The 16,491-nt window shown below is 43.2% G+C and overlaps 1 protein-coding gene across 1 annotated transcript in view; it reads right to left on the bottom strand.

Moving 5' to 3' along the window:
• Window positions 1–16,491, bottom strand: part of OBSCN (obscurin, cytoskeletal calmodulin and titin-interacting RhoGEF) — a 176,302-nt gene that overhangs the window by 89,093 nt on the left and 70,718 nt on the right. The window contains exons 39-51 of the mRNA XM_041488781.1: window positions 16,060–16,323; window positions 14,925–15,191; window positions 13,438–13,701; window positions 10,198–10,461; window positions 9,706–9,969; window positions 9,149–9,412; window positions 7,987–8,250; window positions 6,673–6,936; window positions 5,046–5,312; window positions 4,431–4,694; window positions 3,501–3,767; window positions 2,191–2,457; window positions 1,240–1,506 (exon numbers count right to left, since the gene is read on the bottom strand). Coding sequence (XP_041344715.1) covers window positions 1,240–1,506; window positions 2,191–2,457; window positions 3,501–3,767; window positions 4,431–4,694; window positions 5,046–5,312; window positions 6,673–6,936; window positions 7,987–8,250; window positions 9,149–9,412; window positions 9,706–9,969; window positions 10,198–10,461; window positions 13,438–13,701; window positions 14,925–15,191; window positions 16,060–16,323 — 3,447 coding nt within the window. The remainder of the gene's footprint in view (window positions 1–1,239; window positions 1,507–2,190; window positions 2,458–3,500; window positions 3,768–4,430; window positions 4,695–5,045; window positions 5,313–6,672; window positions 6,937–7,986; window positions 8,251–9,148; window positions 9,413–9,705; window positions 9,970–10,197; window positions 10,462–13,437; window positions 13,702–14,924; window positions 15,192–16,059; window positions 16,324–16,491) is intronic.

Raw genomic sequence — 16,491 nt, 5'->3', positions numbered from 1 at the left:
TGTAAAATGAGAAATAAATAATACATCAGCTCTCTGCTTGAATGCCAGGTCTGCACAAGTCAGCACAAGGCACCCGGGCATTGGTGCTGCAGTATAATTTTGCATTAAGTGGTGATATGATAATAAACCCATTTTTTTTCCCTATAAACAGACCTATAGTGTGTATATCCAGAGGATCAGAAAGTTCCCCAAATATTTTTATATCCTATAAAGTCCAGGGCATCCACATCACACCATTTATGCATCTGCTCAGCATATTAGAAACTCCAACACACAAAGGTTATGACTAGCAAAACCTGGCACTTTGTGTTTAAACCAGTATAAATCTTTTGACTTTTACAGAAATACTCCTCATTTTCAGCAGCTAAATAATGTAAGATTTAAAATAATTTCTGATTTCTCAGCTGTTTTTTTAAGACCCAGATCATCATCCGTGAGCTCTTCCAGATGATGCACAAATGGACATTTATTCAAGTAGATCATGCAACAGCTCAGACAACAGCTTGCCACTGATGGAAGCAAGAAGGGGATATCCATGGGGGGGTGTGTGAGCAGTTGGAAAAAGAGGAATCTCAGTGCCTGTGGTTCCAGTAAAAACACCACTGTGAGACAGGTAAAGCAATCACTGGGCTCTTTCACCCATAGTTGACCCTGTGGCTGCTTTTTGAGTTAGAGTCAGCAAAAATATATTGTTTGAAAGGTTATGGCTTAGATCAAAGCCACAAATTCCACCCAGCTTTCAGACAAACACAAACATTTCCTAGATGGTGCTGGGATGGCCCTGTTTGAGCAAGGAGGTTGGATCTGTGACCCCTTCTGTGATTCTGTGATCAATTACAGACATTATTCCTGGTTAGGTTAAACCCAGCATCCTCAGGATCTTCGAAGGTAGATTAAAAATAGCAACCTCAAAATGTTTTTTTAAAATGATGTGTGATTTTGCTGTCGATTCAAGTGAACCAGCAAAATTGCAAAGTGCCAAAAGAAATTTTGCTAGTATTTCAAAATCCCCATGACGCAGAATTCCTTGCTTTTATCTTATCAGAGGAAGGGGTCAGTGCACTGCAACTCTTTACAGGCTCAAACAGGAACCCTGTCCCACCAGATCCACTTCTCTGTACTCTGCTTTATGACTTGGCAGCTCTTTTCCTCGTTATCTTAGCTTTTGGATTAAATAACACCTTTCACACAGTTCCACCAATGCCTCTTCTCCCCCAGCCCTGGGGGTGCAATGCTAACCATTCACTCTGAGGACTGCAGTGCTCTGCTGGTCTCCTGTGTCACAAGTGTAATCAGAGGCATCCTCTGGCTCCACATTATGGATCACAAGCTCAGCTGTGCGCCCACTTAATTTAATTTGATATTTGGCACACGGGAAGAGCTCCATAGTGCCTTTCCTCCACTCCACGGCCGCGTTATCCTTTGTCAGCTCACACTGGAATTTCACTGCAGCTCCTTCTTCTGCCTCCTCATCTTTGAGCTGCTTTTGGAAAAGAACTGGCATAGCTAAAAGAGAAAAGAGAAGGATCAACAGGATCTTTTAGTGAAGCCTGGTTAACACAGGCTGACTCTTGGAGAACAAGATACTCTGCTTTTCACTGTGATATTCCTAGGTAGGACCCGTGTTTTCCTAATTTTCCTGGCACAACTAGGAGATCGTGCTGCATCAGAAGAAGCCACCTGCACCCATAACATTTATTTCCTTTGTTCCTTCACTCAAATCCTTCCCAGTGGTGAATTCATTGAAGGATTTTATCCCTGAGTTGATCTGACAATGATCTCAAGAGCAAAGAACTTCAAAATTCCGTGGACAGCCTTGAGAGGTCAAGGATGTTGTTGATGTCTTCTTAGAGTATTTGAAAGAAAAAATTTATTTTAAATAATCAAAGAACATGTCATGCAAAATTTCCAGATGCTATGCTAAATTATTGCTTTTTCTTTAATTTCTCCTGAGGCACAAAGCTTGAAAGTATTTCCTATTAGAGCCCAAAACTAAAACACAGCACTGGAAGAACAAAGCGTCATCCTCTTCCATTTTTATTTAAAATAAAAAAAAATCCTAATATATCATATGAAAAGGAAAATATTTATAGAGAATAAGAATAATACACTTAAAAATATTCCTATTGAAATGGTTGTTTTGCCTGTTGGAGGAACCTATTCCTTGAGGAGTCAGCTCACACCACGTACCTTTCACATTCAGAGCTGCCCTGGTTTCCTGATCCCCTGTGTCACAGCTGTATTCTCCTGTGTCTTCTAATCTGAGGTTGTGTATCAAGAGCTCTACCAGGCATCCCCTCTGCCTCATTTCATATTTCTGGCTGGGCTGCAGCCCCACGCCTCCTTTCCTCCATTCCACTGCAGCACTGGCTTTCGACAGCTCACAGCAGAACGTGGCTGTGCTTCCTTCCTCAAACTCCTCATTTTGTAAAGGTTGCTTAAACGTGATGGGCAGTGCTGGAAAATTGGAGAGGAAAACATTTCAGGAGTGTTTTAGTGCAAGAAGGATCCAGTCCTACCATCATCCTTCAGGTATGGTTTATTCTAATGATTCTGTAATCCTGGGGATTATGCAGCTCTCAATCTTGGCAGAACCTTTCTTGAACCACTAAAGGAACCAAGAGGTGAGGACAGGCAAAGTTAGGAAAGATCTGGTCTCAGTGGTCAACAGAATAGCCTGGTTTGGGGTCTGAAGGAGTCAGGCTTTCCTATGGAAGAGTTTCCATGCCAGCTACGGATGCTTTAGGCAAAGATCACTGGGAATGGCCCCTCTTACACAGATCCCTGTCCCTTAATAGAGGTCTGTGAGTTTGCAATATTAAACAGAGAATTTCTGCCCCAAATAAGGCTTCTATCAATGTACAAAAGATCAAGTTAGTATTGATCACTTGGTAAGAGATCACAGTGAAGTGACAAATGGAAAGGAAAATCCAGATTTCAGTAAGGATGGTACAAGGAGTGGCGGAACACAGGTGTGGATTCAAGATGTCTGCAGACAGCATTTGCACCTGAAGTTCAAAGCCTCCAGTAACAATACAGCACATTCATAGTGCTAGAATTCCCTTATCCCCTAATTAGGTGCATCTCTTACCATCCCAGGCAGGCATTACATCCAACCAGGCATCCCTTATTCCATTCTCGTATCCTGCACTGCACTCAGGGCAGCAGGTTCAGTGTCTTTTTACATCATGACAACCTTCAAAGCCAGGTTGCTTGGGGCTCTGAAAAACCTGGTGGAAGGTGTCCCTGCCCATGGCAGAGGGATGGAAATGGATGATCTTTAAGGTCCCTTCCAACCCAAACTATTTAATTACTTTAATTGCCATTAATCACTCCAGATACCGCAAGAAGAACCTTTCTACTTTGCTGTGTGCCATGCCCAAGGAGAACATTTATTCTGGCGTGGACCAGCAACAAAACAAATCAATGGCTGCAGAGAACACCAGGAAAAGCTCCTTTCACTCCACTCCTCCTGAGCCAAGGGTCACCACTGCCCCTACCATGCACGGCCAGCACAGCCGTTGTCCGCTGGTGTCCGGAGTCGCAGGTGTAAATCCCTGAATCGTCCACTTCCAGGTCATAAATGACCAATTCAGCAACACAGCCCTGCTGCTTCATCTCGTATTTCAGACCAGGGTAGAGAGTGACATCCCCTCTCCTCCACTCCACTGGAGCCTTGGGTTTGGTGAGCTCACACCTCAGGGTCACTGTGCCACTTTCTTCTGCCTCGGTGTCCTGAAGCTCTTGTTTAAAAAGGGCTGGTAGGGCTATAAAATAGAAATGTGACTTGGACCTGCTGCAGCTGGGGCTTGGGAAAAAGGAACTAGAGGGAAAATGAAAGCACCAAAAGAGGTGGTTTTTTTTCCCAGATGTCCCTAAACCTCAATGTTCCGAAGTCAAACTATTAAGCTATTTCCCCAGAGAAGTAATAGGAATATCTGCAGAGCAATAAGAAATGGATTTCAAGAAGTTATGCTTGCCATGAAATATATAGAATCTAATCTATGATCTAAAAATGGAATAAGAGTTTTCCTGCTGTAAAAGCAGCCAGCGTGCTGCCCTGATCACTGAAGAAGTGTTCTCAAGATCAGCAGGGAATTTTCAGAGTTCAGATTCTCTTCTAATACACAGACTTGCAAGGGTTCATACTCCCTCTTAAGGCAGGGAATTTTAAGGGTTCAGATGCCCTCTTAAGGCAGGCACTTGAAGGAGAGATTTTGATTATTCTGACAGCAAAATACAGAAAAAAAATGCACTTAGTTCTTGCATTGCATTTCCCATTTTCTGCCTGGCCACTCCATGAGCTGCACAGACCAGGCTACTCTGCACACCTCATGATTTACAATCTTTTCCTTAAGCAACACTAAACCACAGTTGCTATTTTGATTTTCAGAATATATTGCAGCCCTTTCTCCCTTTTAGCTTTTTACCATTGACTGTCAGCGTGGCAGTTGTCTGCTGATCCCCACACACACAGGTGTAAACTCCAGCATCCTCCTCCTCCAGCTCGTGGATAATCAGCTTTGCAACAGCACCATCCTGACTAATTTCATGTTTTCTGCTCTTTTTGAGCACCTCCTGCCCTTTCTTCCACTCCACCTCAGCAGGTTTTGTCAGCTCACACTGCAGAGCAGCTGTGCCATTTTCCACAGCTTCCAGGTCCTTCAGCTCTCTCTTGAATTCTGGAGGCAGCACTGAGGAGTAAAAGAGTTACCACAGAGAGGTGAATGTTCCTAAAAAGGCAGCTTGGTGTGTCCTGGGGGAGAGGTTTCATGGGGCAGCACCAAGCCCTGGTCCAGGTCAATGGAACACGATAGAAAAATTTCCCAGCTTCCCTGGACACTGGATCAGGGCAAGGAAAGTGAGATGAACCAGCAGAGCTGAGGGGGACAAACACCAGCAGGGAATGTTTTTTCCCAATTCTACAAAAGGAAGAAGCACAGAGAGTCCAAAGGAACCAAAAGCCAAGCAAACAGAAAGGGACAGGCACAGACCACAGAGATTTGGGCAGGTTTGGAGGGCGTTCACCCCAGGGATTACATTACCATGAACTGTTAAGGCAGCTGTGCTGATCTTGTCTCCACACACACAGGAATAGTCCCCAGTGTCACTCAGGTCCAGGCCATGGACCAGCAGCTCCACAGCACGTCCCTCCTGCCTCATGCTGTACTTGGTGCCCGAGGTGAGGATGTGCTGGCCCTTCCTCCACTGCACACGGGCAGGGGCTTTGCTCAGCTCACAGTGCAAAGTGGCTGTTCCACCTTCTACCCCTTCCTGGCTGGTCATTTCTTCTTGGAAAAACGGAGGCACAGCTGAAGGATGCAGGTAAAATGTGTTACAAACTGAGGGTGTTTCCAGGGAGGGGTGAGGAAGTGTCAGGGGAAAGGTGTGAAGGTTGTGACAGAGGAAAGTTGTCAAGGATGGGTGAGCATCAGCCACAAAGAGAGGAAAGAGAAATGAAAATATCCTAGTGGGAACAGACATCCTGATCATTTTGGATTTACCCTGGCTTCCTACAGCAAAGCTGCACAGTCCTCAACAGATTTACACCTGCTTTCTACCAGGTTCCTCCTCAGAAAAAAGCAGAATACCAGCTCTGAGCTCCTCAATTCACATGTGCTGGTGTCTTCCACAAACTTCATGGCTTTGCACTCTCTTTTCCTACTCAGAGCTGCCCTGCTGTGTTCTGACTTGACACAGCTCCTTACTCATCCTCACTCCTTCTCCCTTGAGATATCCTTGGAGAGGCACATCTGGGACTCGCAGATTCTTCTAGATCCCAAAGCAAATCTCCAGCTGCTGAATTCCAGCCTAGGTTCTTGTCTCAGAACACATTTTTCCCATCTAAAATAATTCTTTTCTTGCATCCTTGAAATAAATGTGGTGACCTTCACATATATCCCTCTATTACTAGGTGGGATAATGGGATATTTCATCTGTTTAACAAGGTTGGATCTCTCAGATCTCAAAATTATTGTCCAGTATTAGAGACTTAGTTAAAATATCCAGGCTAGAAAACAGGCTTAGCCCTGATTTGGCATGTTTCCCATTCCAGCAGTGTTAAGCTGAAACACCAGCCTTGTTTGTCCAGCAAATTGTTCTTCACACAAAGGAAGACCAGAAGGAGATTACAGAACGAATTTATTCTTTCCATAGAAAAATCAGTCTCCTTATGGAAATCTATCTTTGGGCATCAGGACAGAGATTATGGGCACAAAACCCAAAATGGACACAACTTAGTGCAGAGGAAATTATAACTAACAGAGCCTTATCCTGAATTCTCCTTATTCCCTGTATTAAAATGGTTGGTATTGAGAATTCCAGAAAGGAGCAGCAAAGAATAAACAGATTTGTGGTTTAGAGAATAAATGCAGGAAAGGAAAGACCAAAGAACAGTGGGGTTACATGGTAGGAAAGGAATGGCAGAAGGGAAAGAAGAAAGGAGAACAGGCTTGTGTTTAAGGAAAGGAAAAGGCAAAAGGATGGCACAGAGAAATGCAGACAGGTATTTTCCCATTTCCACAGCCTGCAGGTGAGGAAGGACAGGGAACATTTTCAACTGAATGGAAGTTCAGTTAATAAGGACGAAGAGACAGATGTGGAAAATTGAAGAGCTTAGAGCAGAGGACAGAGGTTTCCAGCCAGGAGAGAGGAGGTCAGGGATGGCTTTACCCTGTACTGTCAAGACAGCTGTAGTCTGGTGCTCTCCACACACACAGGTGTAGTCTCCTGCATCCTCCTCAGCTATTTCATGGATGACCAGCTCTGCCTTGAGCCCTTCCTGCCTCATTTTGTATTTCCCACTTGGTTTGAGGATCCTCTGGTCCTTGCGCCACTCCACCGGAGCAGCCTTGGAGAGCTCACAGAGCAGGGACACTTCTCCACCTTCTTCTGCTTCCTGGTCCTTCAGCTCCTCCTTAAAGAGTGGTGGCAGAGCTGGAGGATGCAACATGGACAAAGGGACAGCAGAAAACCAGAATTAAAATGCTCATTTCTGTTTTGAGATTATTTCCCCTTTTGGCTTTTTTTTTTTTTTTTTTTTTGGTCTATTATAGATATTCAAAGCCATAACCAAGCCCAGAAACTCTGGAAATGTCTTTCTTTGGGAGTAATGTGGTTTCAGTCACCCTGAGGGATTAGTTCCCTGAGGTGTTTTTCTTATTTATTGTGAAAGAACAAAACAGAAAGACCCAGACCTCAGATCAACAGCACTCACAAATAACTGCTGGATACAGAACTGTTTTACCCACACAAATGTCATTTTTTGGAGGCTGCTGTTGTTAGTTTCTGGTTTGTTTTTATTAAATTGTCACAGCCCCCATGTACATGATGGGGATATCATATCCCCATCATGTAGACAGGGCTGTGACAGTTTAATAAAAACAGACACAGATATCCAAATAAAACTACTTGTAGCTTTAAATTGAAGTTTGAAGGGCCATTACATCTAATAAGATTTTTAGATTCTTATCACTCCTCATTTTGGAAATCATAACTGAAATATGAAACAACCTACAGGAATTGAGCTCTGAAGTGAAAATGATAACACTTCTCACACTGCATGTCTGACTTCTTTAAAGACTCTGGAACCTTCAAAAAAAACCCAAAAAACCCACCAAACCATGGCCTTGACTTCTCCTTTTCCAGTTCCTGGAGAAGAGGCACCTCACAGCCCTAAACTGGGTGTTTTGGAGAAACTGTGGTGGACTGAAGTGACCTACAGAGCTGGAGCAGGAAAATGCAAATGTCCCAGAAGAGGAGACTTGCACAGAAGGAAACTTCTCATTTTCTCCTTTTAAAGGACAGATTAATAATGACCAAACAATTCACCACGAGTGACTCTTTCTCGGGAAGAAATGAGTTATAAATAGAATGAAGGAAGAGGAAGGGATAAAAACAAACTACTGATCCAGGGAAGAAACTACTACATTTCAGAATTATGTCTATCTCAAGAGGTATTTATCAATTTTAGTATGTTCTTTTTACCATGAACTGTTACGGTTGCTGTTGTCTTCTGGTCACCACACAGACAGGTGTACTCTCCAGCATCTTTTACTTCTAGGTCACAAATGACCAGCTCTGCAGTGGTGCCAGACTGTCTCATTTGATATTTGTCACTTGCTTTGAGCACTTTGGGCCCTGTTTTCCACTGCACAGGAGCTCCTTTGGTTAATTCACATCTCAGAGTCACTGATGCTCCTTCTTGGGCTTCTTCATCCTTCAGCTCCTCCTTGAAAAACACTGGCAGGGCTGGAGATGGAAAGCCAGTAGAAAGTGTATTTAAACTAAGTGTTCAGCATTGTGAATTCTCAGCTGAAGTTCAAATCTGGCCAAATCAGGGGATTGAGGTTGAGGTTATCACAACAAATGATGCCTCAGGCTTTAGCTTTTATATTTTTCACATTCTGTGCTGCTTTAGTGTGTGGGTCTGAGCTTCACATCAGGGCATGGTGAGCTCTGTGCACAGAGCAGGGAGACAAAACAATTCCTGCTCCAGCTGGGCACCAAGGACAAATGATCCAAATCTCAGCCCAAGAGCACAAACCCCGTGGGCTGGAGAGAGAAAAACAAGCAGGATGGGAGTGCAGGGGCTGAGCTGGAATTGGACAATGAACTGCAATGTGCACATGGAGCAGAGCTGATCCCAGGGAGAGACCCCGGGAGCGCTCGTGCATTTTGGGACCATTTGGGTTCATCCTGGGTGCAGCCCTGGCTGGGCTCTTGTGCTGCCCAAGGTGGATCCATGGAGGAGATCCTTGGAATCAATCCCTGCTTTATTCTTTAGCTCTGTCCAGCCTCTGTTCTAGCTCAGCCTGCACAAGGCATCACAAAGATCTGGAAAACCGAATCCAGCAGTGAGACAAGAAGTGCTGAGATGACAGGCCAAAGTACAAGATTTAAGACAGAATTAAAGGATTTCTCACAGGACAGAAAATCTCAGCTGATCTAACATTTCCTGGGTGCAATTCCCTTAAACCTACAATACAGCAGTGTGTCTGCAGGGAGAGACAGTCCTGAGCTCAGCTCCCTTTTCAGCAACACCAGACAAAAAACAAACACTAGACCAAGAGCTGGACACAAGTTAACAACAGGTGGACACTCCATGAGGGTTCAAAGGAACAGGAAATGGACAATAATCTGCATTTACCCTTCACTGTCAGAGAGGCTGTGCTCTGCTGCTCCCCACACACACAGGTGTAATCTCCTGCATCCTGCAGCTCTAGGTCACGGATTTCCAGCTCTGCCAGGGCACCCTCCTGCCTCATGATGTATTTTTCACTTGCCCTGAGTATTTTGTTCCCTTTCTTCCACGCCACAGCTGCAGCCTTGCTCAGCTCACAGCGCAGAGTGGCTGTTTGGCTTTCCGTGGCTTGCAGGTCCTTCAGGTCTTCTTTGAAAAGGGCTGGCAGGGCTGAAGGTCACAAAATGCACAGGGGACATTAAGAATGACACGTGGCACACAGGTGACAGGAGGGGTGGGGTGGTACAGAAGCAGAGAACACTTGAGGGTGGAAACAGGGTCTTTTCCTCATCATTCCAGGACATTGAACAAACCAAAAGACAGAAAGAGAAAAGCAGCCTGGATACAACCAGACCTCACAGAGTGTACAGATTTAAAGAAACAATTCAGCCACAGGTGAACACACAACCAATATCAACGACCTGGCATAGAAACCCACAATAATATAGATATATTATTTTTACCATGCACTATCAAGGCCGCTGTTGTCTCCTGCTCTCCACACACACACGTGTACTCTCCAGCATCTTTCAATTCCACATCCTGGATAAGCAGCTTCCTGACCGTGCCCTCCTGCCTCATTTTGTACTTGTCACTGGCTTTGAGCAAAGTGCTGCCCTTCCTCCACTCCACGGGGGCAGCTTTGGTCAGCTCACACCTCAGAGTGGCCGCTTGCCCCTCGGTCACCTCCTCGTCCTTCAGGCTCTCCTGGATGCCTGCAGGCAGCACTGAGGATGCAATGGGAACAGGGTTAAAGGGAGCAGCAAACACAGCCTGCAGGTGAGGGCACAGGTGTGAAAAAGTTTTACCCCTAAATCACAAAATTCATCCTTCTGGTCATGCCATGTGAGGTCAGACTCAGAGGAAATGTGCACAGATAACAAAGATGATGTTGATAAAAACAATTCAAACCATAATCCCAACAATGATGGCATCCAGATGGAGCTGGTCATTACCATGTACTGCCAAGGAAGCTGTGGACTGCTCCTCCCCACACACACAGGTGTAATCCCCAGCATCACTCTGGGTCAGACCGTGGATCACCAGCTCTGCAGTGACATCCTTCTGCCTCATTTTGTATTTCTCACTAGGTTTGAGGGCTGTGTGTCCCTTCTTCCACTCCACTGGGGCAGGTTTGGTCAGCTCACAGCGCAGAGTCACTGCTTCACCCTCCTCAGCCTCCTCATCTCTTAACTCTTCTTTGAACAGAGCAGGAAGGGCTGAGAAACAGAGCAGCAAAAGTTCTCATGACAAGCAGCTCTTGACAACCAAAATAAACAATGTCCAGCAATATCTATCCCTGCCTTTTACTGACATGAGGATCATCTCACAGAAGGAAAATGCTGATTTGTACCATAGACAAAAAGGGCGTTGTCATTTCTTTTAGCAAATATTAAAAGAATTTGCTGATTGGTTTAGAGATGTTTAGAGTGGAAAATAAACAGCAAAACTGGGGAAACTTCACGTATGGTCAAAACTGCAACTTTCTCAGTACAACCCAGCCTAGAAGATTAATACAACAGGTTACACCATGATCAGGAAAAAAGCAAAAGGAAAAAAAAAATATAACCTTTTAATTCATATTTTAAGGATGCCCTCACACCTAGCCCAGAGTTAGGATAAGACTGAAGAGAAGAATCAGAGAGAGATCCTAAAAATGCTTGGATAGGAATAAAAAGGAAAGAGAAGGATGATGCAGCAGAAATCTGCCATAATTCCCTCACCTCGGGAAGTTCGGGTGCTTCCTGACACCTCATCCCTTTGGGAACAACAAACAGAATTATTCAGACTGTAAGACTGGATGGAAATGTAGCAATATGTGGAAGCAATAGGATGGGATGACATCCACTAGGAGTGGGATGGGAACTACATTTGGATATAGAATAGCTAAGAGCTTGAGAGGATGGTCTCCAATTCCTGACCCTGACCAGAAAGAAACAACTAATTGAGAATAAGGATGTGGAGGATAATTATGCAGACATTAATGTAAATAGATCAGAAGGAAGGAAAACAACAAGGGAGATGTTGGTCTGCCTCTCTTTCAGGAATGTAAGTGATGATGAGTGAACATGGGGAAAGTTGAAGTGTTTAATTCCTTTTTCTTCATTACTTGTATTATACTTCCTTTAATTAAGGAAGTAATAGAAATTCTGGCTTGGAAGAGGGAAAAAAAAGGATTAGAGAATATTTAAATAAATATATTCTCAAAGCAGCTTGGTGTGATGAAATTTGTCCTGGAATCCTTAAGGTGCAGGGAAAACCAATTTGAGACACTGACAGTGACACCAGAGAAATCAAAGAGTGACTGATGTTCCTCAAGTACGGAAAAACAGAAACTAAGAGGTGAAAAATATATTTCAGACTGAAATACACCCATTTAGGTCTTGCTGTGTAAACTGAGATTCTAAAATCCCAGGGAGTAAAGAAAGAAAAATCACTTGTGTAAAGTCAGTGGAGCCAATAGAGCTCCAAATGTAAATGCCTGCTTTAAAATGAGCTGGAGGCCTCCCTGATTCCCATGGTCTGAGTTTGATGGATCTCCATTGATAAAAATGGGAATTTGGGAATACTTCTCAGTCTGGAAGCTGAATCCCATTCATAATGCTTGTCATAGAGAGAGAGAGAGAGAGAGCAGAGAGAGGATCCAAGGATTTATGGCCATCTCAACTTAATTCTTTGAAAAATTCACATTTGCCAAGAGCTTTTCTCTTCATGAAGGAGTGGACCAGGGTAATTTTTTCTTGGTATACATTAAGTTTCCTTGACAGCAAGACATACTATATGTTCTATATTATTATTTTTTTAGTAAAGTTCTTACTTTAATACAGGTGGAATTACTGAAGGGAAGTGCTACCATTTTGAAAGCCACAGTTACAGGATCTTCATCTGGGGTTTGCACTCACAATGAAAGAATGAACGGAGCAGAGTTTCTCACTGATCTGAGTTCAGGATTATTCAGCATTTTCTGAAGCAACTTGGACAATGAAATGCAGAGTTTCATTAATTTTGAAGATGATCTCAAGGTGGGAAGGGAGAAAGGGTAAAACCACTTCTTTAAGCTGGATTGAGATATGGAAGATTTGTGTGAAGTAGTGGTGATAAAATAGGCTTCAATTCAGAATGGGCAGATGGAAAATATTTAGGAACAGTCAAAAACACAAGAAGAAGCAGATCTGCAGTGAGGGATTTGGAGTTACAACAATTTGTGGAGAAAATTCAAGTCAAAAGGTTCAAGCCTGATGCAAATAAATCCTCATAATTGAGATGTGTAGCTTGGAGTGTGCCATGGCTTCTCAGTTTAAATTTCATGCATGTATTTCGCTGCTTCTATAAGAAGTAATTACTTAAGCCAGTTCAAGAAAGACTTTAGTTGATATGAAGAACAACTTTCTGGCAGTAATGATGGTGACTTGGGGCTCAAGGATGGATTGACCTACACAAGTTCATTTCAATTCTATTTTTCATGGTTAAATTGGAAGTGCAAGACTGAAGCAATCCATGTTTTATTGTAAAATACAAAGATGGGCAGAAAAGCAAAGAAATCATCTCCCTTAATTCAGACTTACTGGATTTCCAGGTGAGAAAGAGGCTGAAACTACTTCTGACTGTCCTGTTTTAATAGTGAAAATAAAGTTTCCCTCTCTTCCATGGGAAGTTTGCAAATTAATTTGCCTGAGGACTGTAAAATATTCTCCTACTCTAATGCTGATTATTCTGTAGTACCTGAATAAAAATCAACATTATTCTCGGTCAGAGTTACAAAGAAAATTACACCAAAACAAATTTTCTTTTCATTATTTAAAATTACTTGCCAAATCCTGATGCAACTTGAAATAAAATTGTTCTTTTAAAGAGCTGTGAATGTTCCTGCTGCTCCATCTGTCTAGGTTCAAGTCAAAAGTGAGTAAAACAGAATAAAAAAAGCACATCTGTGACATCCTTCAGCCTGTACAAAGAAATACAGCCCTGCACCAATAAGACCAAGGAGAATAAACAAGAAAAAATTTAGTAAAATCAATGGAACTACAATCATGGTTAGAATTAGACAAAAACCACAATAAAAAGAAGGAAGTCTGTTACAAACAGAATTAATGATGGCAAGATTAGAGGAAGAACTTGCAGTGTGTGAGTACTGAGGCTTGCAGAGGAGAAGGGACAACCACCACCCAAAAATGTCCCATTTCCGTGCTCTTTACCGTGCACTGTCAGTGCTGCTGTTGTCTTCTCCTCTCCACACACACAGGTGTATTCCCCAGCATCCCTGGCCTCCAGGGCATGGATCAGCAGCTGGGCCCTGCTGCCCTCCTGCCTCATTGTGTATTTTTCACCGGCTTTGAGCACTTTGTGTTTCTTTCTCCACTCCACGGAGGCAGCCCTGGACAGCTCGCACTGCAGGGTGGCTGTGGCACCTTCTGTGCCTTCTGCATCCCTCATCTCCTTCTGGAAGTGCACAGGCAGGGCTGGGGGGTTCAAAAGGAGCAGAATGTGGGACCGTGGCAGCAGCTCCAGTAACCATTTCATGTGGTCTGACAACCACAAGTGATAAGCAAAGCCTTAACCAAATAATAATCAAATCCATTAGGATTGATGGCCACTCTGAGAACCATGAGACTGGCTTTATAAATCTGGAGAACACCTCATTCATAAGTCAGAGAGGGTTTTCTATGGTGAAGTCCATGGTGTGAAGAACCACATCAGTCTCAACTTCAGACCTGCATGACTGAGACCTACTTTGGATATTGCCTGCTAGAATGGAAAATAAAGTCCAACCAAAGCATCTGAATTCTATGGAAACACAAATTGTTACTAAAAAAGTTCACAAATGAACCTATATCTGAGGCATCAGTTTCACTTTTCCATGAGGGACCTTTAAAAGGTTCTTTCCAACCCAAACTATTCTTTAGTTTCACCTCCTACAGTGGTCTAGCAGTGCTTGACCACTAAATTTTACTGAAACACTGATAGCTGTCTCAAAAACATCTGATCAAAAAATCTTCTCAGCTTTATGATTGCAACATCTTTACAATCAATATCACAATAATGTGATTTTCCATTTCTCAGTTCCTACTGCTGAACATAGGGATCAAAAAAATGAGTTAGCACCAGGATGAATATCTGCAATTTTTGCCAGAAAGCATCTGAATTCTATGGAAACACAAATTGTTACTAAAAAAGTTCACAAATGAACCTATATCTGAGGCATCAGTTTCACTTTTCCATGAGGGACCTTTAAAAGGTTCTTTCCAACCCAAACTATTCTTTAGTTTCACCTCCTACAGTGGTCTAGCAGTGCTTGACCACTAAATTTTACTGAAACACTGATAGCTGTCTCAAAAACATCTCATAAAAAAATCTTCTCAGCTTTATGATTGCAACATCTTTACAACCAATATCACAATAATGTGATTTTCCATTTCTCAGTTCCTACTGCTGAACATAGGGATCAAAAAATGAGTTAGCGCCAGGGTGAATATCTGCAATTTTTGCCAGGAACCTCCAACCTGTGCCTGACACCGACCAAAGCATCCAGGAATGTATTCCCATGTCCTACCAGATTTTGCTAAACTCATCAGAAACAGAGCTGCACTTTCAAATCTAACACCCCTACACTCTTTAAAAAACCCAAGAAAACTGAAAACCATCTCTAATTTATGATGTATTTCCATTTTGTTTTTATTTTTACCATTGACTTTGAGCGCAGCCGTGGTTTCCTGCTCTCCACAAGAGCACGTGTAATCTCCAGCATCTCCCAGGACTAAATCATGGATCACCAGCTCAGCCACCGTGCCCTGGCATCTCATGGTGAACTTGTCACTTGTCCCCAGGGTTTTGTCTCCTTTCCTCCACGCCACGGCAGCTCCAGCCTTGCTCAGCTCACAGCAGAAAGTGGCCGTGCCATTTTCTGTGCCTTCCACGTTCTTCAGCTCTTTCTTAAAGTGAGGAGGGAGGGCTGAAGATCACAGGTGAAAGAGAGCACTTTAAAATCGAGCAAGCACCGTGTCTTGACTGCTCCACTGGATTAAAACACTTCAAAATGTTTTAGAATGTACAGAACCTGGGAGCAAAGGATGATTTCAGGGCATCCCTGACTCGTGCTTTGAAAGATATCACATTCACAGAATTCACAGAATTCAGCATCTCACAATGACTTGGAAATCAATGTTGATTTATAACAACTCTGTAACCATAAAAGAGTGAGTTTGGACAGCTGGAAAACACCTTATTCATAAATCAGAGGGTGTTTTTAATTATATGAGACATGGCATGACATGGAGAACCACACCAGTCTCAACCTCTCTACTCTCACTGATTTGGAAATCTATAAAACTAAAATATCAGTACTGGAAGGAATGTTTTAAAAGCTTTTTGAGATATAACAACAGAAAGCTGATCCCAAGATTTCAAGGAGCTATGCACTGCTCTTTCTCAAAACCAGATGAAGAATTAAAATGAACACCACATTGTTTAAAATTAAAATTTCATCACTTTTCAACTTCATCCAAGAAAAGCAAGTGAAATCTCAGTGATATGCCCTAAAGAAATTAATCAGTGAAAATACTCCAAAATGCTATTTCTGACTTCATCAAGCTTTTCATTATCCACTTCCAGCTTCCATCATCAGGAAAGAACAGGGACTGAAAAGAATCGGTGATGCTGTTTATCAGTCCCAAAGGAAGGGCCTTCAGTGGAAGATACTCCCAGTGGTTGGAACAGCTGCCACATTTTAAAATAACAGAAGGGATCAGGAGCAGATTGTGATTCCACAGGAGAATCACAGATGACAATGCAGAAAATTCCTCTTAACCCAGATATTTTACCATGCACTGTCAGGGAAGCTGTGGTCGTCTTGTCCCCACACACACAGGTGTAATCTCCTGCATCTCCTTCCTCCAGGCTGTGGATGGTCAGCTCAGCAGTGGTGTCCTTCAGCCTCATTTTGTATTTTTCACTGGGTCTGAGCACCTCCTGCCCCCTCCTCCACTCCACCGGGGTGGGTTTGCTCAGCTCACACTGCAGAACAGCCGTTCTGTTTTCTGTGCCTTCCACATTGACAAGATCTCTTTTGAACAGTGCAGGCAGAGCTATGGGGTGTAACATAAACAGAGAGGACATCAAAACCATTAAGCAGACCTTGGGGAGCTCAGGGCTGGGGCCTGTGGCCAGTCCTTCACCGTTACAGGAAAACAAATCAGTCTGGAAAGCTGCCCCTAACAGAAAACTACTGCAGGATCCCACTGGGATAATTTCCA

Source organism: Pyrgilauda ruficollis, unplaced genomic scaffold (assembly GCF_017590135.1).
Source record: "Pyrgilauda ruficollis isolate IOZ18807 unplaced genomic scaffold, ASM1759013v1 scaffold12, whole genome shotgun sequence".
NCBI lineage: Eukaryota > Metazoa > Chordata > Aves > Passeriformes > Passeridae > Pyrgilauda > Pyrgilauda ruficollis.
This window is presented reverse-complemented; position numbering and strand designations above follow the sequence as displayed.